Source organism: Telopea speciosissima, chromosome 1, assembly GCF_018873765.1.
Source record: "Telopea speciosissima isolate NSW1024214 ecotype Mountain lineage chromosome 1, Tspe_v1, whole genome shotgun sequence".
NCBI lineage: Eukaryota > Viridiplantae > Streptophyta > Magnoliopsida > Proteales > Proteaceae > Telopea > Telopea speciosissima.
Window position 1 is genome coordinate 33,369,688 of NC_057916.1, and position 22,936 is coordinate 33,392,623.

Consider the following 22,936-nt stretch of genomic DNA (forward strand, 5'->3'; position numbering starts at 1 on the left):
AAAAATTTCAAGGGATGCATGTGAAATTATCATCAACTTAAGGGTGCATGAGGAATATTGTGTCCATTTTACTTGGTAAGTGTATTTAACCCCCCAAAAAAATAGGAAAATTGTCAAAATTTTGTGAAGCCAAATAATAAAGTTGAAAATAAATGCCATTTATTGAGTAATCGAATGCGATTCATGAAACCAAGAAAAATTTAAAAGAATAAAAAAAAATGAAATGTGACAAAATGGGAGAGTAAAAAAATATGGGCCTTCTTTAGAGCTATCTATTTATAGGGAGAGCGTGGAGACGCTGGATCCATTGGGGATTCGAGTCTCTCCCAGCGATAACTCTGCTCCTTCTGCTGCGCTAGTTTTTCGATTTCGTTTGAACGCTGAGTCTGAGGCTTGAATTCAGGGTTTTAGAGGTAAAGAGAACTGTCGTTTCTTCTGGTCTCATTTGGATTTCACTACTTTCGACATTTGTGTTGGTTGTTTACTAGTTTTGGAGTTCTATCCACTTTGCTTGCGGTTTCTTTTGTGTCCCGAAGATGTGATTTTGCGGTGTTAATTTTTCTGGTTTATTTCTGTTTGTTTGATGGCCGTATAGCCAACTTCCATGGATGCTCTGTTTCTTCTTGTTCTTCGTCCTGTGTGTTTTTTAGCCATGCGTTTCATCTGGTGAGTCCATTTAGCTTTTAAAACGTATTATCCCTTCCTGAGTAACTCGTTTGCTAAATGGGCTCTTGATTTTGCTTGTTGAAACGAAAGGTGATTATGCGCTCGTGGGTATGCTTTCATATTAATTTACCGGCTGGGATTATTTTATCTTTTTTTTAGTTTTCATTTTTTTTGGGGGGAGGGGGGAGGATTGTTAGTTTTTTTTGATAATGTTTCCTTATTGGAATCTCGGTTAGAAATGAATGGGTTTATTCTGTTCTTATTTGCATTTTTTTTATTGTGTGAAGATTGGGTTTTGATTTTGGTTTCTGTAGTCTTTCAGTTATATAGTTTTGGTTGATTTATTTTCTTACAATGTTGAGTCTGCTTATTTTGTTCCCTTTGAATTATTTCGAATGCTGCAGAATGGGGAGCACCGACGGGACTAATTATGGCGCTTACACTTATGAGAATCTGGAGAGGGAACCATACTGGCCGTCGGAGAAGCTCCGAATTTCCATTACTGGAGCTGGTGGTTTCATTGCTTCTCACATTGCCAGAAGGTTGAAGAGTGAAGGACATTATATCATCGCTTCTGATTGGAAGAAGAACGAACACATGACTGAAGACATGTTCTGTCATGAGTTCCACCTAGTTGATCTCAGGGTAATGGATAACTGTTTGAAGGTCACCACTGGGGTGGACCATGTCTTTAACCTTGCTGCTGATATGGGAGGGATGGGATTCATACAGTCCAACCATTCTGTAATCATGTACAACAACACAATGATCAGTTTCAACATGCTTGAGGCCTCGAGAATCAATGGAGTTAAAAGGTTCATCTTGCTGAAAATTTGTCCTTAGCTAGTTTTAGTTTCCATATGATTACTGGGTTCTAAAATCTATGATCTATTTCAACTATTTGATATAATGTTGGGCTAATGTTTTTGTATTCACTTGTATTCACAAACCTTTCTCTAGAAATTTTCGTGTTTCATGTGTTCCCCAGTTAATGCTACTATCTGATATATTGTGTAGATCTGTAAATTTAATTGATTATTATGGTTTGCAGATTCTTCTATGCTTCCAGTGCTTGCATATACCCTGAATTTAAGCAGTTGAACACTAATGTGAGCTTGAAGGAGTCTGATGCCTGGCCTGCAGAGGTTTGCTATCTTTAACTGATGGATCTATTGTTATTAATTTCCATTTGGTGACATTATTTATTGGGTTTTACCTTTCTCATGTTGTAGCCTCAAGATGCTTATGGATTGGAGAAGTTAGCATCGGAGGAACTGTGCAAGCACTACACCAAGGATTTTGGAATCGAGTGTCGGATTGGACGTTTCCACAACATTTATGGCCCCTTTGGAACATGGAAAGGTAAGCTCCAACTTGTAGTAATCCTAGGGGCATTTGCATTATCTTGTTTCTTTTGCTTCTGTTAACATATGATGCTTTTACTTCATATAGGTGGGAGGGAGAAGGCACCTGCTGCTTTCTGTAGAAAGGCCATTACTTCCACTGATAAGTTTGAGATGTGGGGAGATGGTCTTCAGACACGATCCTTCACTTTTATCGATGAATGTGTGGAAGGTGTTTTAAGGTAATGGCCCTAAATCTCCCATAAGTATCTAGCTCACTATGTTTTTCATGAAGGTTTATTATATTATTCATATAGGCTGCGTTTGGTTGCAAAGGGAATTGAAGGGATGGGAAGTGAAATTTTCATACCTAAAAAAGAAACTTTTGTAATCATTACCCTATGTGATTATATCACTACCTCCAAATCATTCTATATTTTAACTTTCATTTTACTTTGCATCCACATCCTTTGGTTTACAAAGTAAAATAAAGTAAAATAAAAATTGCATGTAAAATGTTTCGTTACTAAATATGGTAAGATAATCATAACCCCATGTGATTATATCACTACCTCCAAATCATTCTATATTTGGTTATTAAATTTCATTTTACTTTGCATCCAAATCCTTTGGTTTAAAAAGTAAAATAAAAATTGCATGTAAAATGTATCATTACTAAATATGGTAAGAAATTCAAGTAGTTTATACAATCACATGGGGTAATGATTACAAAAATTTCACTTCCCTTCAATTCCCCTTGCAACCAAACGTAGCCATAGTTATGTTGAGTTTAATTCCAATTACAGTTTGATGGAACTTAGAGCTATAACCATGGGTTCATGGTTGTCTTCTACTACTATAAATATGTGAAGAAATAAATAGAATGAGATCTACCATAGATTCTTGTATCTTGAAAACGTGAAATTGAATATGCAATATTGGCTCATAGGTTTACTTATTTTACTCATGTGTCATATGGTGCATGCTTATCTGATTGGCTAGCTTGTGTCTTTTTTTCAGATTGACAAAGTCTGACTTCCGGGAACCAGTCAACATTGGAAGTGATGAGATGGTTAGCATGAATGAGATGGCTGAAATTATGCTCAGCTTTGAGAACAAGAGTCTACCCATTCATCACATTCCAGGCCCAGAGGGTGTGCGAGGTCGCAATTCTGACAACACTCTGATTAAGGAGAAGCTTGGTTGGGCTCCTACTATGAAATTGAAGGTACATGCAAGTAAACATTAACTTGTCTTATTGGTCAGTTTTACTTGCTTTTAACAAATTGATGAGTTACTGATCTTGGAAATTCCCTGATGTATTAGGACGGGTTACGAGTTACATACTTTTGGATCAAGGAACAAATTGAGAAAGAGAAGGCTAAAGGAGTTGACCTGTCGGTTTATGGATCATCTAAAGTGGTTGGAACACAAGCACCTGTTCAGCTGGGTTCGCTCCGTGCAGCTGATGGTAAAGAATGAGGGGGTGATGAAACCGAGTATTAGCCCCTAGTTCTTTAAGTCTTGGGGTCAGTACCAGATGAAGTTTGGGTATGGGAAGTTGCAGGCCAGTAAGTTTTTATTCCCTGTATATTGGTCTATCTTTTGGAAGTGGTCCTCTGTAGTAGGATGGTGTATTTGCCCAGGAATATATATTTCCTTTTCAGTGCTCAAGGATGAAGGTCTATTGCTGTTACTCTTTGTGTGCCTTATTTTGACTGGATGAAAACTTCACTCTAGCCGCTCTCTGAAGTTTGCTAATTGGTGTGGGTCAATTATTCAGTTGTAGTCTTTATTCTTGTTTGTGAGATAGTTGAGTGAGGCTGACAAGGATGATAAGTTGAACTCTTCAATGGGAAGAGAAGTTCTAGTGCTCACTCCATGCGTGTGGTCCACTGGTGTTTACTTTGTTGGCTCTCTTGAGACCACATGAGTTTCTACAAAGGTGCATTTGTGAGCCTTTATCTGACTCAGGCTCTAGAGATAAAAAATCTTTTTTTTTTTTTTTGGATAAGGGAGATCAGGATGAACTAACAGAAAAATAATTGCATACTCGTTTATCCAGTTTATCCAGTTCGATGTGGCAAATAAAGGTATCTTGTAACCAGTCCAAAGTGGCATGAGAAATCAATTGGAGAATCTGGCATATGCTTCATTTATAACCTTATCCTTCTAGTCCCAAATGGAAAAGATTCATAGAAGTGAACACTCAACAGAAAGAGAAAAACTCATGAAAAGAAAGGAAATCTTACTGAATAGTTATTAGCCAATTCAGACAGGTATAAGGAGTGAAAAAGTAAGTTATGCATTTCTGAAACTTAAGCAAGAAGATATACTTCCATGTGATTACCTTAGCTTTCTTTTCGATTTTGCCTCCTCAGCTAGGTAATTCAGACTCTACCTACCAATATGCTCATTGGACTTTATCTTAGTTCAGCGGTAATTGCTGTACAGGTATAGCAGTTGTTTAGAATCCCAAATTGTGTAGAAGTGAATTGAATTTGTGTATTACTTGATTGTTCTTAAGGACAGAAAGTTCTTGATAAAATGTAAGTCATCCATCTTGTTACGTGGAAGTGGGAGTACTAACACAAGTAATTATGCCATAACAGCCATCTCTAGAGTTTTACAAGGATTCAACCATACCAGAGAGGTAGGGCATGGATAGGCTCATCACATGTTATGTTGATATGTGATCTGGTTGATTCTCTTCCAAATTTCATGTGTGAAAGGAAAACAGTAGAAGGTAGTTTCTGTTACGAACTTCTATATCCAGTAAGATGACTGACAGAAAAGACAGAAAGAAATCTTAAATAAAGCAGAGCTGCAGATCCAACAAACTTAGGCATATGAATATGTAATTGACAAATTTTTTTTGTGGTAAATTTCTTTTATGCTTGGACCTCCAAATCTCATGATTAAACTACTTATATATTGACATGATCTTTGAAGGGTTAGGCTCTTAAATTTTAGTGAAATTCTAAATGGGATCTTTTTTGAAATTTTCATGAGTTTGCCACATGGGGTAGAAATGTGAGGTGTTTCTTCCTGTATACCATAAGTCCTGTGATGGAAAGAAATCCAATAACTAAACTAAATATGTAATAACATACAAGATTCATTCTAGCAAAAGCCTACATATCTAATTTCATTATCAATTGTGGTCAGCTAGCAATGGGCAGGTTGGCTAGCAACCTGCTGAAGCAAGAACTTCAAATGAATAGACTTGGTGGAAAGACCACCAAGTTTTATAGGAGGGAGGGTGATAGATGATATGAGCACCTCAATAAATTTTTTCCTCTGAATCACAAGTTCTGTGGAGGTTAAGGTGAGATGCACTCTTCTCTAGATGGAAGAAATTTCATATGCTTGTGGCTGGGGAAAAAAAAAGAAAAGGAGAAATAATTTGCTACCCCATAAGAGGAGAGAAGCACTTAAATATATGCAAGAGGACTCTTAACAAGAATTGGAATACCCTGATTTTTGTCATGCTTAAGCCATGATGGAGAGGTAAAAATGCAAAGATGGAAAAGGTTCTCTAAAAGTAGCAGCATACTCGCAGAATGAGAGACCTGAGTTTTGTTCAATTGAATGTCTGCACAGGCACAATCCAGCAATTTCCCTATAGTTTTCCCCCCTTTTCCCAGCGTTGAAGAGTGAAATGGAACTTTCGATTTTTGAACTTAACATTAAACCTCTTCCTGATCAGACTCCACCACTGATGAAAAACAAATATAAGAGATTCCAAAAAAAAAAAAAAGAGTATTCGTGGATGATTGTACACTATCATGTACAGAACAGAGGTGGCTCTTCATTGAGTCTAGCAGTTGGAAGATGACCAACAGGCCTGCCATTATATGAATGTGTATTTCAATTCTGGACAGGTTTTAGTTGAAAAGGACTGGTCTACAAATATTAGAACCCTTTGGAAGTTAATACCATTGGCAAGGGATCTGTCTATTCAAATTCGAAGCCAGAACAGATTGAAACCAAGATGATATAATGTTAGATAGGCCCAGTTTAGATCTTTAGCTCGTCATGCAAGTCAAACTTGTAAATATTTGACTGCTGATAGACATAGTAGTTGGAAAAAAAAAGAAACTAATCTATGTGCAGCTAAGAGGATGTGGTTCATGCGGAGAGACTGATTGGCATGAAGGAGCTTTACAAATATATGTTACAATTGTGTAAAATATCTACATGTTAATGAATCCTGTAGTTACAAATGCCGCTCCTGATAATTGATGCTGACTTTGACTAGTTTGGGAATGTAATTTACCTTCTCAGGAATTGAATCGTGCAACAACCGTTGTTAGTCTAGATTGAGCATCGATTCCTTGTATCTTTTGGAGAGAAGAAATGTCTTCATAACAATCAGGTGTTTGGCAACTGCTGCCCAACAGAGTTGAATATAAGGTAGAGTTAATTCTCTCTATTTTGTCATTGATGGCCAACTTTGCAGTTCCAACTGAAGCAGAAGAGGGGTCCAAAGTTTAGACTGCCACAGTGTTGGTGATATGGAGCGTGAGGAAGTTGGATCAAGGCTCTTGATGATGGGTTTCTAAGGAAATTCTCCTACTTATGAACTTAAATAGAAATTAAATTGTTGATTAAACAATGCGATACTCCCCTTTTTTGTTTCATACACAACTTTGTGATCAACCAGCTATAAGATAACACAGCACATGTTTGACTCTATCCGAGTGGAAGTCCTAGTTTGTAAGAACTGTGTTCAAGTCATAGTTGTCATGGCGTCCTGGCGTTGGGAGAGGGGGCATATCGAGCTACGCCATGGTGGATGTCAATATATCGTTCGATATGGCTTCCATGGCGACGCCATGGCGTCGCCATGGACGCCATACCACGATATGTTGGCATATCGGTCGATATTTGTACATATAAAAGTTAGATTAAATTTTTTTTTTTTAAACCATTTAATAGCTTAGATGCTTTGCTCCAAATCACATACACTAAAGAAAGACTATTGCTATCAAGCTTCAGTAAACAGGTTAGCCTATCATTTGATTTTTACTATTGCTTTCAATTATTTGATAGGTTAATCTATATTTTCAATTTTTCATACTTTCATATACACTAATGGATATTAGTTACACTTTCATGAATTAAACCATAGTGGCATAGTATATTAGTAGTAGTGTAGTACACTTTCATGTTGATTTTTGATGTTATAGGACATATATTATAGCATACTAAATGACATTAAAAATACAGAAAATAAAAAATTAAACATGGTCGATATGTCGCATGGCAACGCCATGGCGGCACATGTCATATCGCGTGACACCCTTCCACCGACTTGATCGCCGTGCGCCGTGACAACTATGGTTCAAGTAGAAAAATGAAAATTCCAATTTACATTGTGATAGTCAAGGTGATGGAGGGTGTTCGAGGTGCATACATCTACAAGAGAGTGGATTTTCTGTGAACTCCTTTATCGCGGCCATAAGCACCAGATACAATAAAGCACTCGAGTGAGTATTGGTAATTTATCTGAGCAACAAATGCAGTAGAGTCAGCAAGTTACAGTGACAAAATACTTTAAAATGCATACATGTATTACTCAGTGTTTGTCTATGAGTAGAACATAATTATTTTCTTACAAGGTAGAAGTGAATTCCATATCACTGCCACTAGAGATTTTAATTGATCTTATCCACTGGAAATTAATATTATTTTGCCAGTAGTTTCCATTTTACTGGAACAATCTTGCTATCAGAAACAAGAATTAAGATAGGACCAATGTTACCAACCAAAAAATGAGAGGTGCTTGTTTGCCTGTCCTTGGACAGGGTGAGAGTAGTTTTTGAGAATACAGTTTCAGAGCAGCAACCAGTCGGTCTCTTATATTTTCATTGAACCCTCTGAACATATGATGGAAGATCATCTTCAGGGTTCTTTGGAAAGGGGATTGGGGCTGAAATTCTGTTATCCACCTACAGAGAAGATAACCTCAATTTATCCTCAACATACAAGAGCATAAAGGAAGTCAACCTGTTTCCTTTTCTTGGTAGGCAATCTGTTACCTCCAAACTGAATAGAACCAAAAAGAAAGAGAAATGGAAAAACGAAGAAAGGGAGTGATAAAATACAAGTATAAACAAGGGGAGAAATGTCTGTTAGGTACAGTAGCTGAAACAAAATAATACTCACTTGGGAGGTGGATTAAGTATATATTCAAAAAGAAATAATACTTACTTTTCTCATGGAGTCGAAACACAAAGCCCTACAGGGAAGAAGGAAGAAAGAAGACCAATTTTGTTATTAACAACTGTACATCGAGACTTTGAGAAAAGATCCCTCGATTCAATCCTCTAAGTGAGGTGTCTGAGTTCCTTAATTTTGATTACATTAGCCCTGTGGAAGAACTGCTCTGTTGCCAAGACTCTTACCTGCCTAATGTATTCTCTGTATGTTACTACTCCTTCCTCTAGTGCCTTGTCCAATGCATATATCACATCATCTATGGCCAGGTCTTTGGCGGAGTGGTGAAGCAGTAGTTTTGACTTCTCATCTGCAGCCTCAAATGCCTCCTCCACCTCATGAACAGAGTTCAAATTATTAGCTCTCAACCAATTTAGTAGCATGTCAGCCTCCTCTGCTGTTTCCCTCACAATTGTCTTCAAGCTCATGCTTTCATATTCAAGCCCCAGTAGCATGCTTGTGGTTATGTCATTCCGCTTGAGCAGCTCAGCTTGCAACGCTGATAGTCCCTCAATCTCCCCCTCCACTTCAGACTGTAAAGCTACCATGTCATGGTGAAGGGCTCCAGCAAGGCCGTCGATGGCCTCCATTTTTGACATGAAGGAGGGATGAGTACCACTTGAGAAGATGGAGCCTGAAGGAGAGAAGAAAGGGTAGTGGTGGCTAAAGAGGAGGGTGAGGTTGTGTGCGAATTCGGAGAGGTTGCAGCGAGGATAGCACCAAGTCTCAAGATATGGGGAGGTGATGGTTCCAGAGGGATCGACAAAAGGGTGGCTAGGAAGAACTGGGTTGAATGGATCCAAAGACAGCAAAACAATAGGAGCTGAAAAGGGGTAGTTTTGATGGAGCCATATGGTGAGAGGAACCGGCCGAGGAGCTCGGGAGACCTGCAGGGAGCCACTTGCATTTAGAAGGTTGACAGTGGTACCATCATCATGGATGAAGATATCTGTTGAGGGCTTGAAAGAAGGAAATTCTTGTAGCAAGGAGAGGAGGTGATCACGGATAAGCCATTTTTTATCAGGGTCTGTGTAGGAGAGAGCAAAATGGCTGTTGCAGGAAAGTGCAGCATCAACAAATTGGGTAGATGATGGTGGTGCCATTGGCAACGCAGAGAGCGAGAGAGAGAGAGAGAGAGAGAGAGAGAGAGAGAGAGAGAGGAATTGAGAGAATTCCTCTTACTGTAATCAAAACCTGACCTTAATTCTGTATATAAAATGTCTTTTAGAGAACTTTCTTCCAAATTTCATACAAAAGGACTACAGGGGTCGAAGTCAATCGCCCCAAAAAAGAGGATAAACGAGTTATAGTTGGTGGAACTTGGGAGGAGAGGATCCATGACAAGGACAGCAATTTAGAACCGACACTGGAAGGCGTGGAAGTTCCATTTCAGTTGCCAAAAAGCAGTCAATTAAATCTAAGATTTTGTTTTCCATAAAAATGTCATCTTGTCAAACAGAAAGATCTATTTGATCCTCCCAGTGTCTGCCTTGAATCCTTCCTGAATCTTGACTGCAATGTTTAACCCCAAACAGGCCTGTGGTGACTCTTTCGGCATTTTATTGATGACGGTTAGGGTAGAGACTGGAGAGTTCAGCAACTACCTTTTCTTCTACTCTTCTTCGTCTTTGATTTTCTTATATTTTTAACTTTTTATTTTATCTTGTATTTATTTTAATAGATATGTAATTCCATGTATCACAGTGCATAAACAATATCTATAAACTAATAGAAAATCTAGAAAAAAAATTCATATTAGCTTAACTGATAAAATTATAAAATAAAATTCAATAAGGTAACCTAATCGACATTTTATTACCATGGGATTACTAAACGAATCAGATAATAATTGGTCGGATAGGAGGATTATCATATTCATATCCGAATAGTTTTCAGATGGATTCGAATTCTCCTAAACGGATACGAACGCAGATTAAATACGAATTTTCAAATATCCGTTGACACCCTTACTCCTTCCCATGTTCAATGTTCAATCCATTAACTTAATCAAATTGAGATTCCAGGAAATGTTGTTTAAAGTCCCATGAAAGTCGATGACCATTATATTTTTATTTAAATTTTCCTTTTTTATTTTCCCAACTTTTAGCCTCCCATTTTGTAAACTTGGGATGACAAAGTCTTAACCCATTAATTATGAGAAATGATGTGGACAGTAAGTGATATCAAGGACAATGACGAGGGTAGTGATGATCATAAAAACCATAAAAGAATTGAAAATGACGAAGGCAAAGAAGTTGGTTCATTGGGTGAATAAGTCAAAAGGAGCCTTTACATCTGGGATTTGGCCTAGCGGTTTGGCATTGCGTTGAAATTGTGCCCGAGGTTTGGTGACTTGATCAAATCTTCACAAGTGCACCGTGCTTGCTATGTATCACTATCTAGTTATCCTTACCCTTGGGACCAAGATCTTCTGCAGTACCACCGAGTCACATGGCATACGTGGCCTCTGCAGTGCCCTGTAGGATGTGCGACTGCAGAGGATTTGAATTCCTACCCTTGGGTCCGTTAGGTGCCCACTCCCTCTCTAGGCCACCATAGTGAGAGCTCACTTGGCAAATAAAAAAAAAAAAACGCTTCCTTTCAGATTTAAGGAAGTAGGCTTTCTTTAATTCTTTTGGGCAATGTTTTTAAGGTCTCAAGGACAGTTGGACCTGACAGTGGGACTGCATTTTGGACCGTTTAGACCATCAACTAAACCGGTGGCAAGGAGAATGCCATGACACATGCTGACACATCAGGGGAAATCATAGAGCAACGTGGAAAGGCTGAACTGTCTAACGGTTTAGAAGCAACATCACCTATCTGAAGGAGTACTAGACAGAAAAGAACACCTATTGTATTGAAGGACTATGTGTGAGAGTGATCTCATGCTTATGGTGTTGATTGTAAATGAATGTACTAGGCCTGACAAGGCTATATAAGCTAGGTTGAACCTTTATGAAGAATAAGAAAGATTGTTACGTCTCTCTTTGTCTCTCTATCTTCTCTCCTTCTACTTCTCCTTCATCTTCTCTAAATTCTTCTACTAGTTCATTACAGAGAATGATTCACATGGGATCCCATATGATTAGGGTAGGAGAAAGAAAAAAATAAGAAAAGGGAAGAAAAATGCAGCCTAGTTGCATTGCCATTGCACCAATGTGGGGGCCAATGAGGGGATGCGCAGGGGGCATTCATAAGGGGATTTTTCATTTTGTGGGGGCATGGGAATCATTTTAGGGGGTTGTGTCTGGGCACAGACTACAAGGGATCATGCAACGTTCTTTTTCCCATTCAAAACATCTATGTGGGAGAGCAATAGTACACTAGTATAGTGGCATCGTGGGAAACTTATTCCCATAAAATAAATACAACCCAACATGGGTTATTTTCCTTATAACCAAGCGATCCTTTGACCACTAACATATTAGAGATAAAACAAAAGATTCTTTGAGCCGCCCAGGGAAATATGTTAGCATCCTCTCTCTCTCTCTCTCTCTCTCTCACACACACACAAAGTGATTTCGGTTCAAATTAGGTGATTCATCCGATCCGATTCCAATTCCTCAAACCATAGGCTTAATCCAACCATAAGAGAATACAGCTATTATCATTATCGAATCACTTCATCACAAAACCAAAACTAATGTTTTGGGTTTTAAAAGTATATTCTTAGGCTAAGGCCATCGGTACGTCCAACTTTCAAGTTTCAAGCAATACCTTTCCGGCCACCTCATATCATATGCCGTGAAATTACTCGATCTCCTCATATAAAGGGTTTGAACTCTACCTATGTATGGATTAGGAATAAAGCCGGCCCACATCATCACATGACTTTAGCTAAGCCCAAACTTTGGCCTAGATGTCACTTTGGGTTGGAAATGTTTGCTTGGGCCTCCCTTGAATGCGGAGTGGTATAGACCCACTGGGCTAGTGGGCAATTTCAATTTATTCTTCATCAATAAACAATTAACTATATTGGTTTCAAACTAATTTTGGGTGAAAGCAAAGCAAAGTTCAAAACAATTATATCGCCCTAGGTGGGGAATGAGGCTTGCATGGGCTGTGTAGAATAGGAGCTCTTTTAACAGAAACCAAAGTAACAAATTTTAGACCCTATCTTCCAATGAAATGAAAACGGTCATTATCAATCTTTTTGTTTTTGGGAAATTTATGTGTACAACCCCTGTACTATGCGTTTCAAAACCCCGCTAAACTAACTGACCATTAATCATCCATCGTTAAGTGATGATGTGGCGTTGAGGATGGATATGAAATGTTCCTTTTACCCTTTCATAACAAGGAATGGGTGAAGAGATTACCCCTTCTTTCATACAGGGGGTGTACATTTAATTTCCCCCCCCCCCCCCCTTTTTTTTTGTCTTATATAAAAAAGGGAAAAATATTTCCACGCCAACAGTGTTAGGATTCTTTCCCACGTCCTCTCACATAACTCACTCTCTCCGCCCTGACCTTGTGGGCCCTCTATCGACGAAAGCAATTCCCACATTCTAATTGGTGTGGCATGAGAGATTACCCCACACCGGCAGCATGGGGAACCCTTGCCCATAAAAAAGAATAAAAAGAAAAAATTTCTGCATCCAATGATGAGATACATTAAGAGGGGAAGAACAGAGAATCTCAACCTGAACTGGCTACCCCATCAAATCACTTGAATCCAGCCAAGGTGAACCACATATAGATTCATTGTTATTGGGCTTGTTAGCTACTTTCATATAAGTCCATTTATTAAATGGGCTGGGCTTTACCATTGCAAACCCAGGAGGTTAGTGCACCATTGTACCTCATCAGGACTCAGCCCTGACTGAACCTGCCTAATTATTTCCAACTAAACAATTTTTTTTTCCTTTTAATAAAAAAGAAACCCAAACACTTGAGCCTGATCCATATAAACTGTCAAATTGATCATTTGGCCCTAATCTACTCTCCACATTCTTAAAATATTTTAAAGGACCCAATTCTTCATCACCCATGGTGAAGAGAGAATCTCCTCACAACAAAGATCTGACCCTTTGATTAGCATGAAAAAGGCTTTTTAGTTTTTCAACCCTATATAATAGGAGGTGTGAGTTAATGTTGTCACAAGGTCACATAACCAGTGATGAAGGAATTTTTCCTTCTCCATAGGACATTCATTTGCACTGGATTATTTGGAAGAGTGGGATTCTTAAACGGTAAAAAAGAATGATTAGACTGCTTTGTAAAATGTAGAACAAGATCGGAAAGCTGATAAAACACTAAATTCCCCAAGGTGAGAGTTAATTTCTCTTCTTCGTAGATGAACAGAATCAAGGGACATCCTTCTCCCCCACTATTCTATGAAATCCTTGATCTCTATCCTTATAATCCCATCCCCAATTATTTATATATATATAGCCTAAGCGTATATTGGCAATTAGTAAAATAATTAAATAAATAATTTAAAACCTTATATATTAAAGGTGAAGAGAAACTCAGGTCCATTCCCCAAAAAGATATTGAATTTTGAAGTTTGGGTTGCTAGGGGAATAAAAAAAGAAAGGGTTTTTAACAAATGCCCCCTTGAAAATACCCATTTGTCTAAATACAGCTTTACAATTTTTCTAATTGCAAATGCCCCTTTAATTTCAAAACATTATAGCATTTTAGTCTAGTCCGATAATTTGAGATGTTAAATGTTAGTTACAGGGAATCTAATGATCAAAATGCCCCTTTGATTAAAACCCATCAAAATTAAAGAATAAAATGACTAAATTACCTTCATCTTCCCCAAATGATTTAGGGTTTGAAATTGAAAATGAAAAATTTTCCCCCAAATTGTTTAAGGTTTGAACCCAAAAAGCAAGAGACTAATATTTGTTTGTTTTTGGCTTTTTGCACGCACCCCCCTGGCCCTTGTTTTAAGTGGAAGAGCATTGAAGAATGAAGCTTGAGGGGTGTGTTTCCTGATCTTTGGTTTGAGTTGTCTTCTTTTGCATCTGTGCTTCTGATTTTAAGGTAAAATTTGTTCCTTTTATCACTCTCACTTGGGTTTTAGAGAAGGAAGGGAAAGATCATCTTCGGGAAAGTTGAAAACCGAGGGTTTTCCGGCTTTTGTGGGTTGATTGAGATTTCAGGTTTCTGTTTGATCTCGGATTTGGAATGGAGTTTTGTATCAGGAATTTCCCTTTAACAATTGGCTTGATTAGTCTTCCCAGATGAGAATGGGAAGCTGGCCCCCGAATCTGTAAAAACTGAAGAATAGGGAAAGAACACCAATATCCAGATGGAAAAGTGGAGATGAGAATTTTAGGTGGATTAGAAGACTTAGTCCACTGGTAACACTGATTTGAGATGGTTAATGAGTCTCGGTTTTTAAATTTTCTCACTGATAATAGGAATTTTCTGTATTGTTGATTGGGTGTTTCCTGCTTTGAAGGAGCTTTAGGAAACCACTCACCTAGCAGGTTTCTGGGCTCAAGAGGAGTTGGTTGTTTATTAACTCAATTATGATCAAACAGATACTTGGTAGACTCCCTCGGAAGCCGTCTAAGTCGGCTGAAAATCGTGAATTAGGTGGATCATCTGGCCCTTCTTCAAATTCTTCTGTTAGTTCAAGAAGCAATGATCTAGTAAACCCAAGCAATGCATCTCTTCCAGCCCCTGATTGTGCTTCAAATTCTAGGGTCAATAAGCTTTCACAAGTTGTAAACTCAAAGCTGAATGGAAATTCTACAACTTCTTCGTACGAAGCATTGCCTAGTTTCTTTTCTGATGGTTCAAACCCTAATCGATTTCAAAAAAAAAAAAATTAGTTTCAAACCCTAAATCATTTGGAGAAAATGAGGGCAATTTGATCATTTTATTCTTTAATTTTGATGGATTTTAATCAGAGGGGTATTTTGGTCATTAGATTTCTTGAAACTAATGTATTAGACCAAAATGCTACAATGTTTTAAAATTAGGGGGCATTTGCAATTAAAAAAGTTATAGGAAGCATTTGGACAAATAGGCATTTTCAAGGGGCATTTGTTAAAAACCAAAAAAATTATGAGTATGTATAAGATAGGATCTTTAAACGCGTTCCAGCCTCAACAAAGAAAACCTCTTGCCAAACACCCGCCGGGTGGGGAGGAGATGATAATTTTCCATATAAGATATGTATATGGGAGTGATAGAAAATTTTCTGTAAAAGATTTTCTTTCTGTTAGGTACTTGACCGATATACTAAAAACTTCAGAACTGATGGAACACGTTAAATCAAGCTTTTTAACCTATTCCATATTAGGTTGATCCAATCTAATGATCATACATTAAAGTGGTCCATTAGGCATAACAATTTCTTTCTCTTACTCTACTACTTAGTTGTAGAATATATGATATATTAATTAGTTAAAGGATGGTTAATGCAGATTGATGTTGTTCATGAATTCGATAGCATTTAAAAAATATTGAAGACAGTAGGATTTTCTCACATATTTTCTACAATAAAATCAAAGTGTAAGTTGATAGAGATGGATATGGGCAGCAGAGAATGTCGAGGGTTGTGAAGGAGGAGAGAGATTTTGAGAGAGTTTCCTCTTTCGCATCGATGAAGAATAAATTGAAATGACCCAATGAATCTATTCCACTCGATCTGCATTCAAGGGAGGCCCAGACAAACATTTCCAACCCAAAGTGATAGTTGGGCTAAAATTCGGCCCTACTCAAAGTCATGGGATAATGTTGTGGACACTCATCGATGCTATCCGATTTCGTTAGAGAGGAGTAATTTCTACTCCACAAATAAGGGGTGAGAGTGTAACGATGATAGAAGACTCCAATCATTTGACAAAGGAAAACTTAATCCAAAGATTTTGATTTTGCAACAAAGAAGTGATTCCATCCCGATTGCAGTTCTAAACTCTTATGGTTGGGTTAGGCATGCCTATCCCACTATAGCATAACATTTTCAAATACAACGCAAGTCCCTAGACTATAATGCCAAGTAAGATTTGAGAATCAGGATTGGATCGGCATTTCGGCAATCTGGCTTGCACGATTCTTATTAAAATAAACCCTTAGATGCCAAGAGTATATCGATTTCGGGCCGATCCAGATCGATTCCAAACTAATCCAAACCAAGGGAATTTTGTAATTTTTGTTAAAAACTATCACTTTTACAAAGGAGACCTTTTAATTTTATTTTATTATTTTTTAGGAAGGGTTTGTTGTATTTTCATCTGTTCGATTTCTTGCCCGTTCCATTTCCCCAAGTTCCTCTAATAGAGGGGGGTGGATCTCACCCATGCAGTGTATTCGGGTAGGTGTAAGGTAGGGGTGTCAACCAGTCGAGTTCGATCGGTCTCGGTCGGGCCTCACCAATTTTATAGGTTGCACTGTGTCCGACCGTTTAGGTGTTCAGGCTTGCATTGGGCGGACATGATACTGTTTAATTTTGTTCGATCGGTGTTCGATCTTTAATTGGGGCAGCCTTATTCAAGGTAAACAGGTCTTAAATGGACCTCGATCGGACTAATGACCTATTTAACTCTAACTAGGCACTAAACGGTGTGGGCAACCCCCAAGCCAATCTGATTTATATTCTCTTAGTCTCTTATAAAGGTGATAGATGTAGGTAGTGTAGCATTTAGAACCACGAGGGAGAGAATCAGAGAGATGAAGATAAAAACTAAAAAGTGAAAGAACTAGAATACTAGATGACAAAAGGATCTCATAAAATAATAGATTTTTCATAAAAAATAAGATATTCATTATTAGTTTATTACCTTTCTCGATCTTTCTTCTTCTTCTTCTTCTTCTTCTATCCCTTCTTTCTTCTTCTTCTTTTCTCCCTTTGCCGTGTGACATTGTGAGACTTAGAGACTGAAATTATGACTTTGCGAGACTGAATAGAAAAAAGAAAAAAAGAGATGAAATTTGGAAGGTTAATTAGGGATAATGGTTACTTAGTCATTTAGGAGGGATAGGTTACCTAGGTCGCTAGGACGTTGGAAGTTGGAACGTTTGCGTTTGGGTCTTTTCTCTTTTGGCCGTTTGGACATGGCCGTGCCTTGGGCTTGGGGGTAGAATAGGTAATATGTATCGGGCTTAGGGGGTCGGGTTTAAACGGGGCAAAGGGGGTCGGGCTCGGTCGGGGTTTTAAACGGGCGGGTCGGTCGGGCACCCGACGGTGTCACCTCCGACACTGGGAATGACCGTTTATAAACGAGTCGGGCCGGTTAGGTCTTTAAGCGGTCGGGTCTGTCGATGCGGGCCTGGCGTTGACACCCCTAGTGTAAGGTGGTCATTTTCACCCCCCCACTATTAGAGGAACTTGGGGAAATGGACTTGCCCAAAAAATGGAGCAGATAAAGGTCCCGATTTGTTACGCACTCACGTACCATGCACCTGCACGGGGACCAATGAGAGGGCATGTAGGGGTATCCAACAAGAGGAGTGTGGTGGTCATTTCACCTCCCCTTCTTTGGGCGCAAGGGAAAGACCAGACTAGGGGTGCAAGTTTGGCCTTGTCGGCCCGAACTCGCCCTGGCCCACCTTGAGCCCGAACAGAGTCTAGGCTGAGATATTTGGCCCTAAGGGTGGGTTAGGACTGGAAATTTCTGGCCCTAAGTCAGGGTCGGATCGAGCGAGGGTTGAGGCCTCAGGATAAGCCTGGCCTGACCCGGCCCGACCTTGTTTTAAGTTATACTATAATATATATACTATAAACTTTAAACGTTACCCACAGTTTATTATATAATATATTATATATGAAGATAATAAATGATATAATACATTTTATTATAGTGTTATTTCATGTAAAATTGATAATTTTCTCCCCGGCCCATTCTAGTCCATGCATTTCCTTCCCCCTTCCCATGATTAGGGCCAATCAGGGTCAGTCGGCCCGACCCTGAGGGTGGGCCAAGGTTGGATTTTCCAAGCCATAAGTTAAGGTCGGGTCGGATCTAGGCCCAGCTAAGGGGACTCAAGTTTGAGCTAGAGTTCTATAAAGCGCATCCCAACCCGACCCTGTTGCAGCCCTGGACGAGACGGCGGGGTTCATTTATTTTTTTTTTGGGGGGGGGGGGGGTGTTTCTTTTTGGTTGACCCGTAACTGCGGAGAATCTTCCTCCTAGCTCCAAACAAACTCCTATGTGTCTTCCTTCCAAGTTCCCAAGTTCTTCCTTCTTGGTTCGCTCTTTATTCTTGGAAGACACCTCGTGAAGAAAAAATCTTTCTTCTACATATAAATAGCAATAGCAGTATAAGAGGTCTTCAATCATCCACCGTGAGTGAATTGAAGCAAATTTACCGCAGTCCCTGGCCTTAGAATCTGTAAACATCTCCATAAGTTCTTATCAATCAGTGGGTTTGGAGAGAAGGATGATGAAGATAAATCTATGGAGGAGCGTGCATGTGAAGTGTCTCCTACCCGTGAAGAAGAAGAACAACCACTTAGAGGAGATTGGAGTGAGGCCCGAAGAAGTGGTTTTCGCTTTGTGTTACATGACTATAATTACTCTGTTTCAGCTTCCATTTGAGGTAGTTGAGGGAAGCAGAGTCCCTAAGATCTTCTTATTCAATAAGGAACAATCCTCAATCTACCGCGCTTTCATTATATCTCTAATTTTTGCTTTCTCTTTTGCGACTTCTGCCATCTCCAACCGAGAGGAGAACCCTAAGATTGCGAGCTTCTGCCGGCGGTTGGCTGTTGTCTCCATAACAGTTTCTACGGCCATTCTGATGTGGGTGGGTGCGCTTGCTGGTTTCAGGTGGGTAATTAACCACCCTAGCTTTATAGCTAATTGATAGCTTGATATTGATTGTGTTCGGAAATAATTAATAATGGGGTTATTGTTTGAAAATAAGGGAAAGGAGGGTAATTATCATCCTGACATTCTATGAAAAGAAGTTAATTAATTACCTGCATATCATTTGATCATGTACCTTTCTGGTCTGCTCAATCTTAAATGTATTTGAAAACATGGAAATCATCTTAGGGGAAATCTTGTTGTAAGTTTGTAATTAAGGTTGGTAAAAAAAAAAAAATGTGGAGGGTTTTCAGGCACGGCTGCATAAGGCAGGGGTAGGTTACGATGTGTCAAATGGGGGAGGGGGGTGTTGTTTGGTGATCATGATTTTGTAATAGTGATATTGATGATTCTTATGAATAGTGATTTAATGAGACAAGTACTGTGATGTTGATGATTCTGAAATTGTGATGTTGATAATTCTTAAAATATTCATCTCATAGATCTCAATACTAGTAATGGTATTATGTAGCATCTTTTCACATTTTTTTTTTGGTTCAACATCCTTTCACATTTGAAGTCCCCATAAATCAATGGAAAACATCATCTCATAGATTCCAACAAAAAAAAAAAAAAACATCATCTCATAGATCTCAATGGTGGTAATGTGTTTTTAGGTAAACCCAAAATCCTAATCTTCACATAATCACAATTCTACCCCAATACATGTGATGGACCCAAAACTCATCCTTTCAAACATAGACCAATTACAATTATGTGGATCATTATAGAATTCAAGACATACCCTCTACCTTGGCTTGGATTCTGCAAACCATACTAAAGAAGACCGGTGTTGATGTCGATTTTGCAAACTCCGCCATTGTCTTTGCTATCCATCACACCCGAACCAAAATGGCCCATATTCCCACTCAGGGTGTTCTTACATGACCATCATACCCAAACTGGCATGGCCCACATCCCATATAGCTGTCGCCACATGATGTGATGTGGTTCCACCTCTCCTATCGCTGCAACCCACTCTGAGAGATCACCACTACTCACCAAATTCAAAGCGAAAGTCATCCGTTTCTTTACATATTTGCACTTGTTCATCACCTGAATCATCTACAATCTTTATCCTCCACTTATACTATTTGCGAGAGTTACAACAAGAGCTCCACCTGTTTCAACACTCTCTACAAGTCTATAAAAATTACCAATCATCTATCCCAGCATCACAAGCATAGCCCCTCTTGAAATCCTAAGAACTCCACCTTCATATGAGCATATGAAACCTCTCGAATCCAATGTTCCCTGTGAAATCAGATTCTTCCTTAAATCTAACACATGCTTCAATTCACCCCAGTCTAAGTTCTCACAGTGCCATCAAACAAGCGAATCCGTATAATCCTAACCCTGACAACTTTGCTTTTCGCATTATTTACCATTTTAATCATACTACTCTCACATACATGATATGTAGCAAACTTCTTACAAAAAAAAAAAAAAAAAGATATATGTAGCAAATTGACCCTAACTAAACACATGAAATGAATAACTAGAATTTAAAATTCAATGTAAGTATCCATACCTGATGATGTAATGAGAATGATATATTTATCATCACTCCAAGACCTTTCCATGTTACCAACAGTGGACGATTTACCTTTCTTATCCTTCTCCTCCTGTTTTCTATCTTCCGTACTCCTTGAATAATTCTTCTTTATATGACCTTCCTCCTCATAATAATAACAAGTTATTTTGCGACCTTTAGACTTTAAGCAACCCTTGTACTTACCGAACTACTCCAGTCTCTTGTCTTGTTTGGTAAATCCCTCAACTCTTGCCACTCATCATCCATTATCTTCTCTGTTTTTCACGATTTCTTCTTGAGACCCTTGATTGTCCCCTCCCACATAAGAATATTCTTCATCCGTTGCTGCCACAGAGTGAAGTCATTATGGCCATTGAATTGTTTCATGGGGAGCTTGAACCGTTCACCACTATCCAATTTACCAGATCTGTACCATCTGTTCCCGCCATCAACCTGAACAAATCATATTACCGTTGATCTTGCACGAACCCACATGATCTATACCAACGAAGCAGAATCTATCAGATCTGTCACTTCCATTGAATCCGGAACGTCGAAAAAAACTTTAGGCACACCTGATCTTCTTACCACACCCTTTATACGAAATCAAATCTTTCATACAAAGCCAAATCTGTACGATATCGATTTCGATAAATTTTTTTTCACCGTATCTCTTTCCTCCTCTCTTGCATACCACTTTCTCAGTTTGTTATATCTGCAATGATTACTCTTTTGTAATCATTACTTCTTTCTTTTGTTTTTCAAATCCTTCGTACAGCCCGGGTCCTAGAGAATATTCAGGTTATAAAAAAGAAAAAAGAAATCCTTCGTACAACCTCGCCTCTATATGAATCCCTTTTGCTTTTTTTTTTTTTTTTTTTCACTTTCTCCTCCCACCATATGAATTAATTTTTTTTTCCTTCTGTCTCTATCACAGTTTGGAATAATACAATTTCTTCTCGTGCTCACCTCTTCCCTTCTCTTCTCTCTCTTTCCTCCAACAATTCCATGCATGTAGAAAGAAGAATTAGATCAACGCAATACAATTAAAAACTGCCTTCTGTGCTCTCCTTGCACACTGTCCTTTCCTTAGATCTTTGTGCACAACTTGCAACGATCTGTTGAACCTCGCTCTGATACCACTTATTGAGGACAAATGAGCAACCACGAGGAAAAACCCAAACCAACAATCACACACAACGCAAGGTAATTTTCATGGTTCAGTAATGCTGCCTACATTGATGTAGAGGGAGTATCGGCTCAGTTCTTGGATTCTTTGGACCGATAGAAAGCGACCCGATTTGGCAGAAAATACTAAAACTCCCAGGGCCAACTTCCGGATGGCGTAAGATTGTTATTTCTCGTCAAATTTGTCATTAAAATATCTTTTCAGAAATGATGCGCAGAGATCTACAACGGTATCAACCATAGCTCGGTTCAGCTAAGGCATCCGCTCAAAAAATTCTTTGTTTTCTAGGTCGTACGGGACTTCAAAGTTTGGGCGCAATTTTTGAATTTCGAAATTATATATGGTCTCTTTAGGAGGATTTGTAATCCTCATCTTGAAATCTATTGATATCTGTCATTTTCGTCCTTATCTTCTATCTTATGGATTCAAGGCTCGTTTGTGCTAGAAAGATATTTAACCCACCCATTCTTCAATTGCATCATACATCCACCTGAGAGAACTAGAAGTTTTTTTGTTATTTCCTGAAAAATCGTCTACACCACTCTTCACATTACAAAGTGCTCTCATTTTCTTGTTATTAGGGTTTTCCACATAAAGACAATATATAGGGAAACCAAAAATCCTAATTGCCACACAATTACAATTTAACTCATAGATGTAATAGATCCAAAACCCGGCCCGATTACAAACAAAGACCAATTACAATTATTTGGATTGTTACAGAATATAAGATATACCCAACCCCAACACCATCCATGGCCGATCTCTCGTGGTCCATCTAGTATGCTAGTAATATGTGTTTATTCTTAAGTTTTCTTGGATTATGGATGACAATCTATCCCAAATGTTGGAACTCATCAAATGATCTAACCGTTGGATATGCTCAAAACCATTGATATTTTAGTAGGGTAAGGAAGAAAAAAAACTTGAACCTGTTGGTAAAAAATCCAACACCTATACACGATGGCACAAGGCACGTGGTGGAGGTAGCACAGGCGTGCCAGAGCCTTTGATGTAGGCTCAAATGGGGTTAGAAACAACTTGTCCTAGCTTCCGATCAAGATGAAACGGCCTGTTCTAAATTCCAACCAGAACGAAACGGCCTATTCTATCTTCTAGCAGGACGAAACGGCCTGTTCTAACTTCCAACCAGGAAGAATACGAGATCTTTCCAATGCCTGAGTAACTCAAGGACTTTTGGGTAAAG

At 38.7% G+C, this 22,936-nt stretch overlaps 2 protein-coding genes and 2 long non-coding RNA genes across 4 annotated transcripts in view; 2 read left to right on the forward strand and 2 right to left on the reverse strand.

Annotated features, from left to right (window-relative positions):
* Positions 1–3,705, forward strand: part of LOC122661627 — an 18,818-nt gene extending 15,113 nt beyond the window's left edge. The window contains exon 3 of the long non-coding RNA XR_006332913.1: positions 3,586–3,705. This is a non-coding gene — a long non-coding RNA (uncharacterized LOC122661627). The remainder of the gene's footprint in view (positions 1–3,585) is intronic.
* On the forward strand, positions 310–3,705 carry LOC122661601 (GDP-mannose 3,5-epimerase 2). Its single transcript, XM_043857054.1, has 7 exons — positions 310–413; positions 1,071–1,481; positions 1,718–1,811; positions 1,899–2,028; positions 2,119–2,251; positions 3,030–3,237; positions 3,336–3,705. The coding sequence occupies exons 2-7, from the start codon at positions 1,072–1,074 to the stop codon at positions 3,489–3,491; spliced, it is 1,131 nt and encodes a 376-aa protein (XP_043712989.1). The 5' UTR covers positions 310–413; position 1,071; the 3' UTR covers positions 3,492–3,705.
* Positions 3,595–22,040, reverse strand: LOC122661633. Its single transcript, XR_006332914.1, has 3 exons — positions 22,030–22,040; positions 21,656–21,658; positions 3,595–3,743 (listed from the first exon to the last, which is right to left on the reverse strand). It is a non-coding gene; the product is annotated as an uncharacterized LOC122661633 (long non-coding RNA).
* On the reverse strand, positions 8,219–9,355 carry LOC122661609 (protein ELC-like). The gene has a single exon (XM_043857066.1). The coding sequence runs from the start codon at positions 9,332–9,334 to the stop codon at positions 8,342–8,344; it is 993 nt and encodes a 330-aa protein (XP_043713001.1). The 5' UTR covers positions 9,335–9,355; the 3' UTR covers positions 8,219–8,341.
* Positions 22,041–22,936: the final 896 nt, after the last annotated feature.